We start from the raw sequence: 21006 nt of genomic DNA, 5'->3' as shown, positions 1-21006 counted from the left end.
TAAAGCAAAAAGAATAATAAAAAAGGGAGAGAGAAAGAGTAGACCGCAGAGTATAGCGTACGGAAAAAACTCGGACGTCGTAGTCGGGTAGAAGAAGGCAAGGTCGCACGGCTGCGCGCGCCCGAGAAAGAAGCGAAGGAACGGAAGCACGCATGAGGGAGCACGACAGCGACCCCAGGTTGCCGGCGACGGCGCGTCGTCTTAAAGTGTCGTTGACTGGGCCGAACACTGCGCGCGCTGGTATTATACGTGCGTGAATGCGCGTCTATACACACGGAGAAACCTACACGTGGGAACCGTAGCGACTCAAGTGCTTCCCTGTGTTGTTGCGTCTCTCTGTATACACGTATATCTATATACAAAAACGAGAAGGGAAAGGAAGGCCGGCGCGAAGAAAAAGTCGTCGTATCACGACGTCGCTGCGGTTATAATGTTATACGCGGTTTCGTTCGAAATTCGCACGTATAACGGCTGCGCTCCAGTAACGAGATAGTCGAATATACCTCGCCGACGATGATTATTCGGTTCGTCGTTATATCGCGAGAGCGAGCTCGTATAATAATAGTTTGTGATATAATAAAGCGAGGAATGGCGTGCGCACAAAGCTCTCGATTATTCAGTTTTCTGGCGGAATATTCGCCGAGCGTTTAACGATAATTATTTAGTCGATAATCATTGTTTACAGATTATGCGCAGCGATTCGGCCAGAAAATCGACGCGGCGCGGCGTTTGATTCGACCGGGCATTCTGGTAATATCGCGTTTTAGCCTCGGATTTTAATATGGAATTTTATTCAAATTAATCGACGCGCGATCGGCGCGTATACAAGAGTATTGACCCACCCCCGACCGATAACGCCCGCTTTAATTACAGTTTTATTCCACAGCCTTTAGAAATCAAGTGCGCGAGCGCGCGATAATTTATACTGCCAGAGGAATTATACGCTCGAGTATTAAACATTAGCGGTTATACGTACGCGGGTCGCGACATTTCGCCGTTACTATATCGCGTTAACGGTCGACTCAAAAGCCTAGCGTTGTATCCGATCGATGAGTTTGCCTTATTCCATCGTCGTCACGGGCAAAGGCTCGCTCGCAACTCGATCGACAATAGCTGCGCGCGCGGCCCAAAGGCGTATGCGCTCAGGATGGTAAAACAGAAAGAGCGAAAGGAAAAACACGGAAAGGAGAAACACGTCCGCCTATACTTTTCCAACTCTATCGCTGTTTCGCGTCGGGCTTCTTTATTTCGCGTGTGTGCTGGAAATTTCGATGGGCCTTTGTGTGTGAGCCGCGCGCGAAAAGCCCAATCGGGAGTTTCGGCGATTTATAACCGCGCGAGTGAGAGAGCAGCGCAGTACGGAAACAAACTGATTGTTAGCGAGAAGTTAGGAGTGCCCGCTACTGCTTCACTTTTCAATCGATAAACACACACGTACACACCCAGCTGTATTATAGACGCGGAGGCGTTGCATGCTCGGGAGCATTAATTGTAAAAGGCGGCTGCCGCTGCTGCTTTTGTACGTACACGCGCGAGCGCGGAAACTTTGGTAAAAGCGTGTCTCAGGAATGTATCGCGTGCCCCGCGCCAATTCCGTTTGCCTACTTTGGGGCTGATACTCTCTTTGCAGCGTGAGCTGCTCTGCTCTGATCCGCCGCTGCCGAAGTGTTGTGTGTGGGTATACGCACACGTATATGGCTTGTTTCTGCGCGGCTGTGTATAAAGTCCGACGGAATCGGAGAGGCTATAATACAGCCGCGGGCCGCGAGTTCGACTATATGCGAGCGCGCGAGCGAGGGCTCTTATCCTAGTTAACGATCTTCGTTAAGGACCAAATTAATTTCTGACTTTCGAACTTCCGTCGAAATTGAATGACTCTGGAATACGATACGGCCGCGAGTGATAGAGAGCCTTCTATATACACGGCTCAGCTCGTTGCCTCGTTATACGTATATGGTGCGGTTACATGTATATGTGTATCAAAAGGTGAATCGCGGCCGGAGTCTATATACCTGCGGCTTTACGAAATCCTATATTACTCTGATGGAAATTCATTATCTCCGTTCATTATATGTAAGCAGCTTCTCATATTAACGGAAGCACAAACAAACAGCGAGAAAATAGTAATAATAAAAAAGAATAAACGTCATTCGACGTTACACAAGAATGGAAGAGCGATTTATTACAGGCATATAGCAGGTAAGTTTACGCCTTTACAAAATTTACGGAAGCGCATAAAATCCCGGCCGCAAGTTTGCCGATACGTCAATTTCCCCTTCTTTCTCCGTCCGTCTGTCTGTCTCTCTTTTTCCACCGCCGCGCGACAACTTCGAACGCGGACTGATTTACTTGCAGCTTGTATTATGAGCTGACGCACATAAAAGTCTACATACACACAGACACACAGACACACGTTTGAATTTCCCGCCGTCGCGCGTCTCTTCCGATCGCAACTATATAGACGCATGCACACGTGCACGCGCGCGGAATCACAAGAGATATTTCGTGGATTACAGCAACACAGAGCGGGACTACGGGCCAAATCGAATGTCAAACCGTTTGAGGTGCTCGAATTTCGAGAGCGAGCGACCCACTTGTCATGCCAGCGGGCGCGAGCGCGTGTGTGTATGTGTGCGGTTGATCGTCGTCGCTTCAGGCGCTTCCCGGCGGCCCGGATACGCGTTTTTTACGCGCACCGCGCTGTTCCCCGACGTTGTCGATGTACACGCGTGTATAACACACGTCCTCGCACCAACACGAGAGGAGACGTACTAGTTTGCGCCGCTGCGTGTATGAAGTAATAACCGTTTCTCGTCCTTTCGATTCTTGCCGGTCGCCGCATACACACACACACACGTATATATTTTCAATCGGCTGTCGACGATTTTCATACGCAGCCGCCACACAGCCCGCGATTCGATTATGCGCGCGTTTATTTTTCATAAAGCCTACGCCAGTAGCCGTTTGTTGTCGTGTTTTTTTATACTATGCACCGTGATGCCTGCGCGCTGTGTGCGCTTTATCCCCGTGATTTTTCACGTCGAGCGCTGCCAAAAGTTTTTAAACAGCCGTAAACAAATTGATTTATTCCGCGACGGGCCCGAGCCGATATCGTTTTTCACGCGGCTCTTCCGGATTATATCGCTGTTTCTCTCTCGATCCTGTTTTTCGCTTCGTTATTTATCGCGGCATCCGCGCGCGTATACAGCGACGCCGTTTCATCGGGAATTCCTTCGAACTCGCGACTCTCCGCGTGTGTGTACATCGAAATAAAACCTGCGTCACAAAGCGCGTCGCTAATAATATTTATTCGAACAAACAAAAATACGCGAGCATTGTCGCGCATCCACCGTACAACAATACGTACGATCAAAGCTTGCGCGCGACAAAGAGAGAGCGAGAGGTCATTTCATTATATCCCGCGCGCTGGCGTTCCTCTGCGCAAAAGTTCAAGCTTATACACGCGAGAGAGAGGGTCTAGTTAAACGAGCCATATAATTACTCGGCAATAGGGAAATTTCGAAGCGCGAGAGCCAAACCCTCCGGTGAAATAATCCACGAGAGCAGTAAACAAGCGAATGTACAGCTCTCGTGCGCGCGCGATCTCGTTTCAATATTCGCGCGCAGTTTGAAGACAGAGCGCGCCCGGCAATAATTACGCAAAAGCCTAGGGGATTTATGCTTCTGACGCCTTTCCGAGCTTTCCACGCGCGCTGCGCTCGGAAAGGCCGTAACGAATTAATGCGCGCGAGCGCAGTACCGGTCGATTACATATATAAATACTTATATACAAGCAGCGGAGCCACATTGAATTTCGGGGTCTCTTTTGTGACCGCGAATAGAGAGAGAGAGAGAGAGAGAGAGAGAGAGAGAGAGAGAGAGAGAGAGAGAGAGAGAGAGAGAGAGAGAGAGAGAGAGAGAGAGAGAGAGAGAGAGAGAGAGAGAGAGAGAGAGAGAGCTGAATTTTCGTATTTTGTGCTGTGTAGCAAATTATTTTTCCGAAAATCAAGCCATTAAGGATTTATAGACGCGGAAGAGTTCATCGATAGTCGCTTGCTTGCTTCTGGAATACTATGGAATATTAAACTAATTTTCTATAAGCAGCTTTGTGCGAAGCCCGAAAGAGCTATTGCTGCGTCTCTAAAAGCAATGGTAAAGAGCTCAGGCTTTTCCGTGGAAATTCGAGTTTTAATCCGAAAACCCCGCGGGTGTACGAGGCGGTAAATAATTTTTGCTTGCTAATGGCTGCAGCGCGTTGTTTCTTAAAACGTCTTCAACTAATCCGCATCTATGCACATAAGACTCGATCGCGTAAGCTATAGCTCACTTCAATTGCTCGTCAATTCTGGATGTAGTTCGTACACAGGCGCTTAGCTCTTAAAGCAGCTTACTCTCTCTCTCTCTCTCTCTCTCTCTCTCTCTCTCTCTCTCTCTCTCTCTCTCTCTCTCTCTCTCTATCTCTCTCTCTCTCTCTCTCTCTCTCTGGCTTCGCGATATAACATACACTCTGAAAATTCAAAACACCCGCGCGCCTTATCTTATACGAGGGAATTCACTCGAGGTCTATAGCTCGAAAGTCATTCCACAAATTGCGGGCGTGCTCGTCGAATCGCGAAAAAAAAGATAAGCGTAGCTTGACTGATGCAGCATCGGAGGAGCGAGTTTACGCCGATAAGAGAGAAAAAAGCCGCGAGACGATGACGCGGATCTTTGTTCGGGGGTGTTTCTCGCCGAGTCACCTCATCGTCGCAAAGCGTTTTTCGCGGGGCTTAAAATTACAAACAGCAGCTACTACGCACACATCGACTCTCCCTCTCGCATACCCAGCAGCGGGTCGAACAAAACACGGCGCAGGCAAAGAGCGGGGGCCGGAGCAAACACCGCAGGAATTTTTGGAAAACCTCGCTGATTGCGCGATCGGCTAATTCGGCCGCGTCCATAAACGGGGCAGTTGCAGGGGGCCTCACAATGAGACGAGCAGCCGGTGATATGCGTTTACACCGCGGGCTGAGGGCTCGCTTCCCTGTAAATAATTAGCTGTGAAATCCGCGCACTCGAATATCGCATGCCAACCCTCGGATTATATTCAGAGTGAGAGAAGGCGCATCAAGCGCGCGCGCGGCAATTGGATTTGCCGCTTTCGCGCCAGCCGGTTGCGGAGCTTATAACGAATGTATCCGTGAAACTAGCCTCTCTCCCACTTTCAGTTCCCGCGGTTTTGCCGGCACACATGTACACACACACGCAGGCTCGCGGCAAGGCAAATGCTAATTTGTGTGTCGAGCTCGGACGCATAGTGTTATACGTATTCTCGGGGTTTTTGCTGATGAGGCTGGACTTTCCGCGCTGCTAAGCGAAAGGAAGTTTTTAATGGCCCGCGATACTCTTTTTTCTCGTCCGTTCGCGCTTATACTTCGGGGCGATTTGGATAGCGTTTAGGCGGGGGTCGATTGTTTTAATTACGACGGCGGTCGTCAAAGCGAGCGATTAATCAGGCCAACTTTCATTCTCTCAGAAACAGGGGGGGGGGGAAGCTGCACGCCTTCAGTTTATCGCTATCAGTTGGCCGCGCGGGTAATTAAAACGTCGAGCGCACGGCGGCAATATCGCTGTTTTCAAATTAATGAAAATCTCGAACCACCACTGCCGCGCGTAACTTCGCGGGGGGGAAATCAATTCGAGCTATCTCCGCGGCGCGCGGGGAAATTTGTGCGAAAAGTTGCTCTCGAATTGCACACACACAGTGCATTCATGGCGTGCGTTGCCCCGAATTATCATAATGGCATCTTCAAGAGCTATACATACGCGCACACTCTATATTGCCGGCGGCACGCAGCAGCAGCACGCCTAGAAACAATTTTCAACTTCGTCCAATTAAAGAGAGTTCTGATTTACACAACTCGCGAGAGCTAGCTCGAGCGCGCGTGCGTATGTGCCCTTCCGATAACGTCGTTTGCTATACTCGGGCGTACACACCACTTTGCGAGCAATTAACTTTCGCGCGAAATTTTTCCCTCTATTCCGCATTCATGCGCACGCGTGCACGGCAGCTCTCGCGGATAAAAGTGTAAAATCGAATCATTCCGCCGAGATAGAAAGAGAGAAGCTACGCGCAGCGATCTCCCGCGAGATCAATTTGGCGCGCGCCTCTTGTCTCTCTCTCCCCCTCACAAGCGCGAGCTGCAATTCTGCCGACATTAAAGTTGCAGAGTCCAATTTCGCGGGGACGAGCGCGGCGCGATACTTAAAAAAATAACGACGCGTCGTCTCCGGGTCACCTTAGGCGATCTAGAGCAGCGTATGTATATATGCATGTGCCCGCCGCGCGCTGACGATATTGCCCGCTCGAGAGAGAGAGAGAGAGAGAGAGAGAAAAAAAAACTCGCCTTAGATCGTTGTGGGGAGAAGGAGGATTATTACCGTTTCCGGAATTTCCGATTCCCCGCGCCGCCGCGGAAAATTGCCTTCTTCGCGAAGTTGCAGCGCACTTTGCGATTCTCATCGTGACGCGGCCGAAACAAAGGATCCATCATCGGCTACCACCCGCCGTGCGTGGGAGAGAATGTATGTATACGAGATTGCTCGTTAAGTCGCGGAGAGAGAGAGAGAGAGAGAGAGAGAGAGAGAGCCGCACAAAGCCGGCGAGCTCTCGGGAAATCGAAGAAAACGGCGCTGCACACGAGAAGCGAGGAAAGAAAAGCGCGATGAGCCAAGTTATGTTCTGTATATCGCGAGCCTGAAGAGAGACTTCGATGTATAGGTATACATAGCCGCGCGAGAAGCTACGAGGTGTTGAGCAAATATATAGATAGAGGGAGAGTCAAGGCGGAAGCCAGGGTGCAATTTGCATTAGCTCGACTGTGTATCCGCGCGCGTGTGTACACACACGCGCAAAGTAAGCAAAGCGTCGGCGAACACGTGCTGTGCTGCCGAGCCTGTGTAAGTATTAAAAGTGCAAACTGTGTCGCGCGATTACACCGCGTCTATATATGCGTCGTTCGCGCGCGCATCCCTTGCAGCGTCTCCTATAGCTTCGCGCGAGCGCGTATCAATATTATATAAAAGGGAGTCGGAGTTATAGCACAGCCGTGAAAAGGCGTGACTCGCACGTATACGCCGTTTCAATTATCTTTTGTTTGCGCTCGAGATTCCCCCCACACGGGGCGAAAAAGGGCGCGTCGTCGTTGCGTATACAATTATATATCTATACGTTCGGAATCGGCCTCTCGGCATCTCGTTGTTTGCTATACTATACGCGGCGAGCAGAATCGCAAACTCGAGAAGCCGGTGCAGATGGAATCATTATGGCGAACGGCCGCATAACCCGAAGCGACGACGCGGCAGCGAAGAATCGCCGTTTCACGGTATAGCGTAAATCAGAATTAGCCTCTAACTGGGTCGTAGCAGCAGCAGCAGCAGCAGCGGAGGCGCCTGTGGCATTGCGCTCACGAGCCACGACTTACGTAACAAGCCGAGCGAAAATTCGTTCTGGACGAACAAAAAGTCACTGCACAGCGCACACATACACACACACACACACACACACAGCACGTCACGAAAAAACACACGCGACGACTTGGCTTCCGCTGCTGCTCCTCTCTTCTGGTCCTGAAAGAGGAGAGGCTGGAGGGAAAAAAGGAAAAACAAGAACACGCGGTGAGCGAGAGAGGGTCCTCTCGGCGAGCTTTCGGAGTTAATTTGCTCGCTCGCCAAGAAGAGGGAATTTCCACGGTTGGATTAAGCTTCGCGCGAGAGGGAGCGGCAAAAATGCCGCGGCTCTTTCTCTCCCTCTCCTTGATGCACGCATGTTCGCTCTACGGGCGTTGAGTATACGGCGTTTAGGCAGCAGCGCCGGTTGACCTAAAATCCAACGACGCGGGAGCTTGAGTAAACGGGCTGCAGCGGCGCACTTGGAGCGACTTTGCTTCGCGGAGCGTATACGCGAGGGCTGTATGCGTGTTTCGCGATGAGGTGCGCTTATTCGTACACAGAGCTCAGCCTCTTATGTGCGGCTTGGCTGCTCGTAGTTTTGGCTTGGAGGAGAGGAGGGTCCGAAGTTCGCGGATGTTTCTCTCGAAGGTGCAGCGCGCTGACAAAATCGTATATACACGTACTAGTGTTTACCATTCGGCGGCGCTCGAAGAAGATCTGTATAATTTATAACCTAAATCATTCCTGCGCGAAATAGAGAGAAGGATTACGCAGCTCGACAGCTAGACTCGACGGATGAAATTTTTACGGGGCCGCGTCGAAGGCTTTGCTCTCTCGGAAGAGGGAATGAGATAACTCATTAGAGGCTGCGGCTCGGGGTCAGCGTCCGCGAGGCTCTCTCCCTCTCTATATAACTCATCGAAGTTCCATGCAAATCAAGAGTGACTTTTGGGAGCAAATTACGCGACTGCAAGGCAGGAGCTCGGAGAGAAACTTTTCCCTCGACCTCTCTCCGCTGTGCCGTAGGTTTGCAGTGAATTAGCGGTTCGCGCCATTCTCAATTAGATAATTGCATCGGCCGCGCGTATACTGGCCGGCAGTAGACAGACCGGCGCCGCGAGAGCCGAGGAAGCGACGATGACCGCACCAGTAGCCAAACCGCTGCTGCTGCTACTGCTGTTGCTTCGATTTTCCCTCTCGCTCGTTCGGGCTTTCAAGTTTATCGCTGGAAAATGGATCGGGGAGGACTTTCATCGATGACTGCGCAACCGGAGCTTTCGGCCGGATACGTACGGGCTTTTTCTCTCCGCTTTTGTTCCGAGGTATCGACTGGGCTCGTATTTGCGGCGCTTTTTGTTTCGAGGATTAGAGGATATAATTTATTCAATCAAAAATAGTTTAAACGCGCGGCGGATTATTATAAATTCATAACTAAAATGGATTTATGAGAGGAAATTCATTATTGAGAGCGGAATTATAGCGCGAGTATAATCTAATTAAGATAATCCCATAATACTTCTGTTTGAACTTTAGGTAATATTAAATGTGCCGATTATTGGCTCGAGTATGGATTTATTATTGATCGGTATAACTTAGATGTATCTGCAAAAGTATTTAAGCCTGAATTAAATCAAAGTTCTCGTTGGATTTATTTATAATTCAGTCCATAAACTATAAATCTTCGTTCGAGAAATTCTCGTCATTCGTACTCTCATCTATCAAAATTCAAAATAAGATAATTCATCGAAAACAAGACGTTTGCATAAGAATGCATTCGCGCACGCGAACTCGCATTTCGTGCCGTACAAGCGCGTTAACCACAGTCGCAATCATATGCGCGCAATCGATAGCGTAGCAAAGTGCATCAGGGAGTCATCTCCGCGAATATACCCATTGGCTGCAGACGGAGTAAGCCGTTCGGCCAACAAATCCGGCGAGCATGCGGTTCGCGTCGCGCTAGGTGAAACATAACGACGAGCAGATTCGCCCTCTCTCTCTCTCTCTCTCTCTCTCTCTCTCTCTCTCTCTCTCTCTCGCGATATTGTCGGGGTGTATGTATACACGCACCGCGAGCGCAACGACGACTGTATATACTAACGACATAACGAGTTGTCTACACGAGCTTAATTCAAACGACCCACCTCGCGGAGCAGACGACGCGTGGCGACGTCCAATGCCGAGGAGCATGAGCACCAGGAGTGGGGGGAAGAGGTCGCCGTACGCGCGCCGCGGAGGAGTAAAAGAGGCGCAGAGTTTGCCTGGGGCTTTAAAGAGTAAGAGAGAGAGAGAGGAGGGTGACGAGAGTTCGCTGCACTGGCGGGGAATCGAGTTCGTGCCTTGGATATGAAATCGCCTGCTCGAAGAAGAATCCGAGCCCTCGACTGCGGGACTGGAGCCCTGCATATACAGGTATGCCGTGTACGAGTGGGTATACCTGTATCTCTGTATCTATACGAACAGACGCACACCTATTCTTGGCTCGGTCATTGGACACTCGCTTTTCGGCTGTTTCTTCGCAACTCTGCCAACTTTTATCTCGTATCCCTCTAACCGCAAATATACCAAAGATTCTGATGATTCTCAATACGTAACGCGCTCGCGCACTTCAACCTGTCGCTCGGCCAGTCTAATTTATTTTCGCGGGGGGTCGGAGTTAGAGCATTATATCGGAAATATGGCAAGAACGCCGGCAGAATCGGCCGCGTGTGCTTATAAAGGAAGCTGCCGAGGACGGAAATATGTAGTCGGGCTGTGCCCCGAAAGCAGAATCCGGCACGAATTCACGTATAGTGTCGCGCGCGCGCGAGCGAGTTCCGTACATTGGAAGGAAAAAGAGTAACGTCGATAGGAAAGCGATTCGTTTAAGCTGCGAGCACGTGTTATTCTTTGTGCCCGGGAAAGGAGGCCACGATCAGATATTCATAGGCCGAGGAATCCGTGATTTCTTTATAGACACCTCCGAGAGTTGAAGCGGAAGTGTCGGAATTCATAAATAATGGCCATATAAATTCGGAGTAATTCTTTTAGTATAGGTGAACGATCACTCTTAACGTCGGACTGACACTTGAAAATAATTTTGCGATATTCAGGTTGGCATCAGCAGTGGCAGCTGTACACATCCGGACTGCATTCGCAATTAGCGTGAGATAGCCGCTGCAAAGCTCGGCAATGGTATTGTGCGGATAAATTAGTTCGTAATAGCTTCCAATTGCCGTCACGATTAATATCCGAATATTCGCCCAATTATACATACAAAATGTGTCGTTGTTTGCGTTTACACGGCCGGCTTTCTCTCTCTCTCTCTCTCTCCTCTCTCTCTCTCTTTCTCTCTCTCTCTCTCTCTCTCTCTCTCTCTCTCTCTCTCTCTCTCTCTCCCTCGCAATAAATAAACGAGCTTGATCGACAGCAGCAACGGCGGCCCATCGTCCGTCAAGCGCAACGATGTCGCATGAATCATTTCTCTCCCGTTATAAATTGCCTTTTATTTTCTTTTTCACTTTTTATTCCGAGCGAGTTTAGTCGAGTGCCGTATAGCTCTGGTATATATAAGTCAGAGGGGGCTGGAGAAAATTAAGTGAATTCCGAAGCAGCGGCAGCATCGGAGTCAGGTATACACAATACGAAACCGCGGAACGTACGACTAGCAACTCCGAAAGACTAACTGCGCGCAGCAGCAGCAGCCGGCCAACGGCTGTTCTCCTCCTAGAGTAAAACTTGCAACAGCGGCGGCTACGGCAAAGTCAATGCGGCCGGTATACGCGCGCGCGTCGGAACAAAGTTGTCCGATTTCGCAGAGCCGCGATTCGGTAAACTTAGTTTATGTCGCAATATACATGGCAGTCCGCGAGAGCTGAACTCGGGGGCTACTTTGTGCACATGTGCATGATGCATTTGAATGAGGCTCCGCGATGACGCGCCAATTCGCGAAAATTGAAATAGCGGACAGGCAGCAGCAAAGTTCCGATGGATCATCTGTATACACACACGGACATTTTTGGGGATGATGTATTGGTTGGCTGAACCGCGAACTTCCCGAAGATTAAATTAGGCTCGAGCCTCGAGATATGGGGCGCGTATGGCTATATATGATCTCGGATATATTATCCGAACGTATTCTATATACACGTAGCACAATATGATTACTTATATGCATGCTTGAAGGTCGATTCTGAGGGAATATGTAAGGCGCATAGAGAAAGTGCGATTAACCTGACGACACACATATGGCTGATGCATTCGGACGCGGCGTGGTTTTGATTTGCGTGTTAATTGGAGATAACTCCTCGTCCAAAGTAAATGTGCAAGCGTTTGTTCCACGAACGCAACTCCACTCCACGGAACTCAGCCCAGCGGAGGCAACGCAAATTAAGACCTTCGCATAGTTGCATACACGACGATTAAGCTGCTGGTGAACGAAATTTCCCTCATTTTTCAAAAGCGTGCACACACACAGGTCTCCCCAAAAAGTTGCGATATATAACGACTCACACATATAGCATACAGAGAATCGGTACGGGGGCGGTAGGCGACGAATCACGCGGAAACTTTGCGATATTAATTTGACTAATTAGCCTTTTACGGCCATTAGCGAGAATCATTTGATATTCAGATGGTCTCCGAGCTATGGGTGTCGGCGGCTGCTCCCGTTTGCTCGAGAGCGCGCGGTGCTCTCGATCGTCAGAGCAAACACATACACACACACACATACACGCACACACACACCGGCCAACTATACAACGTCCCGGTTTGTGCAGCCGCGCGTGTGAATCCTTGCGCGCCGCGTTACAACTACTACACGCATAAGCGGGACACAAGCCAATCTGCGCCTATCAACATCAGAGAGTCGAGGGATGACCCACTGTAGGCCTGTCTGTGTGTGTGAGTGTGTGTGTGTGTGTGTCTATGTCTGCATCAAGTTTCGCGGAGTATACGTGGCTCGAAAACAGATACGCGTATACACGCGCACGGTGCGGGATGCGTTTTTTCCCATGTTACACTGTCGAAAACTGGGGCCTGCTTCCTCCCTGCGCGAGTCGAGGCTTCGCGCGCAGAGTCGAAAGATAAGTTTTCGCGCGTTTAATTATTATTTGCGTGCGAACCGGCCGCCTCGCATAATTAGTCTTCCGTTAGGCTGCGCCCGTTATATATCCATAGGTCTTTCTTCTCGCGTTGTTCTCTCTTTCTGTATACGTGTGATATATTACAACGAGCCACTTTTCACTACTGCTATACTGTTCGCAAGAGTTTTTCTCCTATAAAACAACGACGTTGCGCGGAGGATAATACTTTTTGCAATTATCCATGCTAATATACGCGAATACGATATTTTATTATTCACCGGATTAAAATACGTAAAATATCTTCGTTTCCAGAACGGACACTCGTTTTACTCAGCAAAGTTACCGCTACTGCGCTGCCAAGCTCCGCCTTAATTAAAGAACAACTTTAATTATAAAAGTAAATATCGAGCTTACACGTCGTGAGTATATATCCGGTGGAAAAGGCGGTCGTGTAGTTCGTTTTCATAATTAAATCGCGGCTTCAGAGGTTGTGTATGCAGCTGAAATTATGCTTTTCTTGAATTCGATTTCGCCGACGCTCTAAATTAACACGCGGCCTATTAGTATTATTGATTATATCGATACACCAAAGCCCAAGAGAGAGACCGTTTGGTACATACACTTTGCATCCAGCGTTACAGCATCTTACGCGGCTCGTAAGTAACGGGTAAGTACTTCAACAAATGCGCGTACGCGTCGAGACGGAGGCTTATATTTGCGCGAGTACGGCGAACCTCGTTATCGTCACCCGAACCGTAACTAATGTAATTTAAACTCGTTTTATTGAAGCGTCGATCGAAGCCACCCCTGCTTCGCCCAATCGAAAGCGACGTCGAAATATACGACACTTTTTTTAGCAATAAACGCATCGAATACGTATATAAACTTCTACAAACAGCGCGATGGCAAAACGCCTAATCTCGCATCTCAATTAAAACGAGCCGATGCTCATGCGCGCGCTCGCTCGCTCTCTCTCTCTGTGTATACAAGCGTGTATATTCAGGCAGCAGTTCCATTAAATCGCAAATTCGATGAGGGAAGATTCGCAAATTATTCGGGGTACATATTAGTGCAGGTTGATACACGCGAAATTCCACGAGAGACACGCATCCGCTTAGCAAGATTTGAATGAGTATGGAGAGGAATAGATGTGGAGCTCTATTTCGAAAAACGAGCGGGAAAGAATGAGGCGAAAATCGAATTACGAGAAAAGAGCTTAGAAGGGTACACTGGCTTGAATAAACAGCTCTCTTTTGTGTTTTGGAGTTCGTTCTGCTCAGAGTTTGTCCTATAGCCTTCAGGCATCTTTCATACAATACACGTTACAACGGCTATTCGAACTTCCGTAGAAAACTTTTTAAAAATTGAATTTTTTTTTATCTAGAACGGAAGCTCAACACCGAGAAAAGAAACGTCTAATCTTTCAAGTCTTCAAGCGCGCCTCGACCAAATATGTTTCGCAGAATTCCCCGTATAAAATATAAACTCGCGTGACGCGTCTCTCCACGAACGGGGGTCGCGATGCTATATATCCCGCCGTGCGTCGCGCATCGTCTCTAGCAGTCGACGAACTATTCGACGACTATGCGAAATTCCCGCAGTCTCGCTCCCTCTCATTCCCGCGCCATCCATCTCGATAAAATGTAGCAGGAAAATACCTGGAAGTCCGGCCCCGGGACGACTCGGATTTTACCTAGCGAGATCAGACGGGGAGAGATGGCATTAGTTAATTTGAACCCGATAGTTGTATGAAACATTCGAAGGAAAGGAAGGTAAGAATACTGTACAGTGCGTATGAAGAGAAGCGTCCTCTCTAAGGTCGCGAACCGCCTTGGCTTCTCGCGAGAGCGGAAGTGAGATCATTGCGCCGTGACGGACCCCGGCTCACCTCGCCCGGGAACTTCTTTCCCATGCTCTATACACACACACACCTCGCGCGCTTATATTCCCTCCTTTCTCCGCGTGCGATATCTTACGGCACGTCACTTTACACTACGCGCGTATAATACGCACACATGCACAGCCGTCGTCTCTTCAATTATAACGCCGCTTCTTCGACTGCAGCTTGTAAAATGCAGGAGGATACAAGAGGGGGATGAGCCGGTAATCTAATTCACAGGGCATTAGAGGCGCCGCCGCCAACGTCGCTGCTGCTGCTCCCCCGAGAGACAAGTGCGCGCGCATTCGCAGGTGACGGCAGGTGCACGCGCGCGTTCGCTCGAATATTATTAAGGCGGAAGAAATAGATGTGCGAGGGCCCGAGCGCAGCCTGTCGTGTACTCAAGATTTCCCTCTCCGCATGCTGTATAGGTATAAGGTGTCTGTTGTTGCCAACTTGCTCACGGCTATGGTTAATTAATCCGAACTTGCTGTGTACGTAATGCAATATGCAATATAATGTGTGTCCCCTGTATGGGAGAGGATTATAGTCCGAAAGAAAGAATTACGAGCGAATTGCGGTCGATGCGCCGATTGCGTAAACCCTGCGCTGGGAGAGAATATTGTATGGGTAACGGAATGTGAGAGTCATGGGAAAAAACGCGGTGCCATTTGCGGCGAACGAAAAATATGCCGGCGTTTTAATTTCGCTCCTCTCTACACTTTCCCTGTAATTATCCGATTCAACGAAACTCGCGGGAGCTTTGATGATTACATGCGTAATACCTCAACATTGCAATTGGCAGTTCATCGGCGTTCATAAATTGCTGCGCATCAACAACAACAGAAGCAGCAACGAAAACATCGAGGGATCACGAGAAATAAGCGGGTTTATTAAATTTTTCACACCTCCCTCTCGCTCGAATTTTTTAATTTAAAAAAGTCCAGCTGGTGCGAGGTAATGACGTAGCTATGTGTATATACTGTTGGGGGGACTCAACCCGACGTTCATAAGTGCGCGCGTGAGCCAACGTCAGAGCTCTCTGCCCAGAGCCATACATCCTGCTCGCGCGCGCTTATTTTTCAGCCAACTGAAAAACTGCACACGTGCCCCAGCTAGCTTTTCCATTCAATTCCTCGCTCGACCTCTTCGGCCGAAAATATAAGAGGTTCTTGGAAATTCGCAAGCATCGAAGCCTTCGAGCGCGCGCCCGAACGGCTTGTTTTATTTTTAAATACCTGCATGTAAACACGCCAGTGTCCCCCTCGTTTCTCTCGAGTTCCGCGAAGCGAGCGCGAGAGCGAAAGCGCGCGCGGCCCTCTCTCTCTCTCGCACCTCCGCAATCGCTATCTTTATACTTAAACGCACGCACACACCTATATATATATATATATATACACACACACATATATAAGCGAGAGCGCGCGGCATTCAATTGGCGGGCAAACATCCGCGTAAACGCGTCGAGAGGTGGGGGAGGGGTTGCCGCTGTACGTGGTGGTCGGACGGCTCCACGAGCGCACACCTTATCAAATGTTTTATACGAGCCATTTTACGCTCTCTCCCTCGCGATATCGTAAAAATAAGCAGTATAGCGTGTGGCCGTATCGATGTGAATTATTTCATAACCCGAGCTTTATTAAGTCGGGCGTTTTTATGTGCTCGAGGTGTGATACCCGATCGAATTAGGGATCGTCCCTCCGCCGATGCAAGGCTTGAAAGCATTTCGCGATGCTTGATGACTGATGAAACGACAACGGGTTTTAATAATGAAGACTGCATTCATGGGCGGGTGGAGCTGTTTTTGATGCATTATCGTTATTGATTTTATTGCGCGCTGCGTCGAAGGGAAATAACGAACTTTATTACAATGCGCACGAACGAGCAGCGTCGCGATTAAAAATCCGGACACGATTACGCTTTTATAATATCCGCCCTGTGTTTTTCCAGCGATTCGCGGAAAATTCGGAGAAAGAGAAGAGAGAAAAATCAGTCGTTAAATTTTCTCATAATCTCGATACAATCGTCCTGATCATCGAGCAGCTATTCGACGACTCGCAAATCCATACAAAGGCGCCGAATATGAAAGCGCGACGATCAAAGCTGCATCAAGTATAGTGTATACGAGAGCGTCATATTTAGGCTTTGAAAAATTCAGGCGGAAGTGTGCGCCGGGGGAAAAGTTTGTCTCTCTGCGACGTGAGATTGGCCCTCTGCATCAGCTCCGGACGCACAAAACAAAACTGTCGCGCATACACACACACACACAGCAGCGACTCGTTTTCGCGCGATGCATCGTCTCGGGGCTATTATGCAGTATGCAGCATGCGAGCCATAAAACTCTCAACTTCTCTGCAAGCGCGATATATGAACGTATATGGCGACGTTGTATACGTATAACCTTCCCGGCCAATTGCCGACAATTTTACGCGCATATTTTCGCTTCTGAATTATAGCTTTTAGTTCGATAGCACTAGACGATAAAAAGCTGGAAACCGAAGGCTCGAAATTGGGTTAATTATCGGAAATGCGCCTTTGGCCATTTTCTGCACTCACACCGAACGCGGAAAAAGGTTTGCCCGTCGAGCGTCAATACCCTAATTCAAAGAACATACTTGGCAATTCGCAGATGCGACATTTTCCGTCCCGATGATGAATAGGACTGAAAAAGGTTCGAGTCGATTTCCGGCAAACGAAAGCCCGTCACGTGATCCGGGCAATCAGTCGTCCATGAGCACCCGCGGTTGTATGCAGGGGCCGGTCGGGTAAACGAGGAGGAATATCGACCCGGTCAACGATTAGTCGCGAATTGCGCTCAAGAGCAGCGGAAGGTAAAATGTTCGCGTGTACCGCAGCTACGCTAGTGTGTACACATACGTATATGTCATAAGGCGTATATTGTCAGACTAACCTTGTACACCGGTCGGCAGTAAGACGAGCTGCGCCCCGACGAGCAGCAGGCCGAGTATCCCGAGAAGTTCGGCTCGTTGTTCCAGTCTCCTCCTGCCCCGTCGCACCATGGCCGAGGCTCTTCTCGCGCACCACTCGGCCATGCCTCCTGCTCCTCGATATCAGCCGCGAAACGGACGAGCTCGCCTCGAGTTATACGACGGCGGCAACAACAACAACAACAACAACAACAACTGCCTGCTTGCGTGCGTAGGAGCGACAGCGACACCAAGACGAACTGCACACTTCAGCTGATGCTGCTACACTCGAGCCGCGTGGATGATCCGCTAAACTCCTCGTCGCGCATTTTCTTTTCGGCTTCTGGCTGTCAGTTCCGAGTATCAGCCATCATACGCACGCGTCAGTGTGTGTATGTAGTGTTCGCGAGCACGTGCAGCCGCCTCCCCGACGACGACGAGGACGCGATACCGCGCGGCGCTACGAGCAGTGCACTGGCCCGCGAGAGGAGAGTTAACTCGAGGCGCGACGAGCGACGTGTTCTCAACGACGACGACGACTACGACGACGACGGGCACACCGTGCGCGCACCGCGGACTCGGCGAAACTGATGCGCGCAGCGCCGGCGGAACAGTCGAGTCTCCGCCGTTGATACCGTATACCCGCCAGTCTAGTCGAGCGCCTGCGCCGAGCGCCACTACCGCCGCCGTCGCCGCTGCTTCTGCTGCCGCTGTGCACCTGTCGCCCCCGAGAATTCGAGAGAGAGGGAGTCAACGCCTCTTCCCTGGATTATATAACTATATACACACACGCGTGTAAGTATCTTTCTCTTTCTCTGTTACGCGGTCCGCAAAGCGGATTTTCAATTGAAATTTTGTCTTTGCCGAGCACGGGAATTTATGAAGAACAGCGGGGGGGAGGTATTCGCGTTCGATGAGATTTCGGGCGGCTCTTACCTTCGCGTTTTGTCGATGGTTTATAATTGCGCGCACGCTGGCCGAATGTTCCTCTCCGTATTGGCTCGGTTGTTTCAATTTCGCGAATGCGGGCGGTATTTTGCAGTTCATTTTTATGCACCGCGCTCGCGCGAACGCTTTTCTAAAAACAGTGTACGTAGTCCAAAAACGAATGCAGGTTGTCCCCTTTTTTCGAGCTCGACTCCCCCGTCTTATAAACCTAACCTCTTAGCCTAACCGGAGTATACGTACAACATCGCACACAAAGAATTGATTCTCCGCGAAGCAACGGGAGCCGCTCAGCTACTTGCACAGGGGCGTTGTACTTTCGCGTCAATAAAATAGAAGAACGACGTAGTATACATAAGTGTCCATGCAAAATTCAAGCGCTCGGAAAAACAGCTGGTGAGATACAAAGGCCGATGTGCCATGCCATGTAAGTGTTTTTTTTTCCCACTCCCTGAGAGAGGGTTCATTGCGAGGGACTGTCGATGACGTGGAGGCCGCCGTCGGTATATCCACATAACCGGTCGTTATTACGTATCAGCTCGCGTGTGATTCTCTCGCGGATATGTGCGATGCGCGTCGGTGTTATAGACACTCCTCTCTAGGCTCGTTCGCGCGCGAAGTCGTAGAGCTAAGCGCCTCAATTATTCAGCTCCTATCCTCCCCTCAGCTATATAACGCCGCGAGCGAGTACTTAATGCTATATACTGTATATCAGCTTGGGCTTTATTATTATTGTTAATTTTATCCGGTGAAAAATCGTCCGCGCGAATATCTAACCTATAACAACGAAGTCGAAAACACCCGACGAAAATAAGGCGGGAAAATCGCATAAGGCGCGGGTGTTTTCGTAAGCGCAATCAGAAAGCAAACAGCGGAAGCGGGGCTTCGCAGGGCTCTGCACAACTCCTCAGTTCCGAAAGTTTTCGCCATTGGGCAAATCGAGTGAAATTAGATTCAAGAGCTTAAACGCGTATGCGAGTGCGTAAACAGTGAAGCCTCTTTAGTCCCGCGGCCCATCGGCTAATCGAATAGCAATGATAATACACGTTTATATTCAAACCCTCGACAGCGAGAGAAAAAACTCGGCCGCGACTCTCACACCAACGCGAACTTGCTCGAACTCCGCAGGGCGGACCTCGGCGTTACACATACATATATATATATATATATCTGTACAGAGAGAGAAAGGAAGACGTTTCTCACGAAGGAAAAAAAGGAAGAAGAAGAGGAAGAAGCGAAAGGAAGGGTGGCACTCGGTCGGCCATTAGCTCTTTAGTGCGAGCAGTAGCTTCGGCGCAGTAAAACGCACTGGCTCGTGACGATCGAGGCTGTTGTTGCTCGCTCGGGCGTTAAGTCCTGCGAGCGTTCTCCGCTCCCTGACGTCTACGTATATATCTATATCTATATATATGTATATAGACTCGAGTGAGGCGAGACTGCTAAGTGACACTGCCGGCAAGGGAGCAGCGGCAGCGCATCAGTGCTGCGTGCCTATCGGAAATTGGCAGACTTGATTGAAACGATTAGAGGTGCTAGCGCATGCTTAATCAGAGCTCTTATTAACTTTCGCCGAAGTGGTCGCTCTCGATGGCTCATTGTCCTGCTCCCTTGGAATCGTTATGGCTTCCTTTTGCGGATTGACAAGGTATAACACTCGTACGCGTGTATGGCTCATTTCGTGGAAGCTTTTGCGAAGTCGATGAATTTTATTTTCGCGCGTAATGCACGCTGCGTATTTTAGTCGGGGCTCGGCGGCGTTTTAAATTTGGAGCGCAGCATTATTATATAATAGCCGGGCGTTCTCTCTCTCTCTCTCTCTCTCTCTCTCTCTCTCTCTCTCTCTCTCTCTCTCTCATCCAATTTAATTTCGATCGAAATTTATATTTCATTATTAATGAACACCAAGGGGGAGGCTCCATCGCGAAAATTGTATGTAGGTTAATTTAATGTAATATCTGGTATTTATTCATTATGTATTGTACTGTGTTTAAAATGAAATATTCAAACCCCATCATTGTTCAACAAGTGATTTATTATGGCTGCAACAAAATCTGCCTCTTCCTCCGAGAAAATTTAAAACATTAAACAAAAATATTGAATACGCCACTGAAGTATACAGGGAAAATTCGCGTCGGGCAGCCGGCGGTCCTCGAAAACTTTTCGCTCAATAACGAAATCTCGAGACCCGCAGCCCATACACGCTCATAAACCACTCGAGAGCGGTAAGTCGAATGAAATCGAGGTATGGTACATAAGGGTATAAAAAAGCAACAGCAACGAGCAACCCCGCGAAAACAAAAATTAAAGCCAACAGGAAACACTCAAAGTCAGACAGATGTACTCGGGCCGATCAGGACTCGTTATATACGGCGCAGCCGGCTGCACCCCCACCGGGCGAACTTTGGCCCCCGCGTGTTATATGCGCGCCTAATCGCAAAACTCTCCGCTAACACACACGAGAGCGGAAGCGAAAGCGAACCAAGAGAGTAGTCTAGCAGTTTACACGGCGTAACATCAGTTAAGCTACGAGCGACGGATTTATGGGCACTCTCGCGAACGCGGTTTTCTCGCGAAAAAAAAAGATAAAGGTACCGCGCGCGGCGTACATTATGGCCGCGTCCTCTAAACGGGCCGCGAAGGGTGACAAGCCGGCCCTTAACGAAATTACGAGGTAACATATAGGAGCCGCGGGCTGCGGTGTATACAGTCCCGCTCTATAGTAAAAGTTTGTATTTTCCACGCGATCGAATACAAGCTCCGATAC

At 49.4% G+C, this 21006-nt stretch overlaps 1 protein-coding gene across 3 annotated transcripts in view; it reads right to left on the bottom strand.

Annotated features, from left to right (window-relative positions):
- The window catches only part of LOC100120931 (hemicentin-1), a 131123-nt gene extending 113143 nt beyond the window's left edge, over positions 1–17980 (bottom strand). For 2 of the 3 annotated variants that reach the window (XM_031932457.2, XM_031932455.2), the window contains exon 1: positions 17282–17975. In XM_031932457.2, coding sequence (XP_031788317.1) covers positions 17282–17423 — 142 coding nt within the window. In that variant the 5' untranslated portion in view covers positions 17424–17975. Of the gene's footprint in view, positions 1–17281 lie in introns of all 3 variants that reach the window. The other variant, XM_031932456.2, reaches the window with a different exon arrangement.
- Positions 17981–21006: the final 3026 nt, after the last annotated feature.

Source organism: Nasonia vitripennis, chromosome 5 (assembly GCF_009193385.2).
Source record: "Nasonia vitripennis strain AsymCx chromosome 5, Nvit_psr_1.1, whole genome shotgun sequence".
Lineage (NCBI taxonomy): Eukaryota > Metazoa > Arthropoda > Insecta > Hymenoptera > Pteromalidae > Nasonia > Nasonia vitripennis.
Note: the sequence above shows the minus strand (reverse complement) of the source record. Positions and strands in the feature narration are given on the sequence as shown.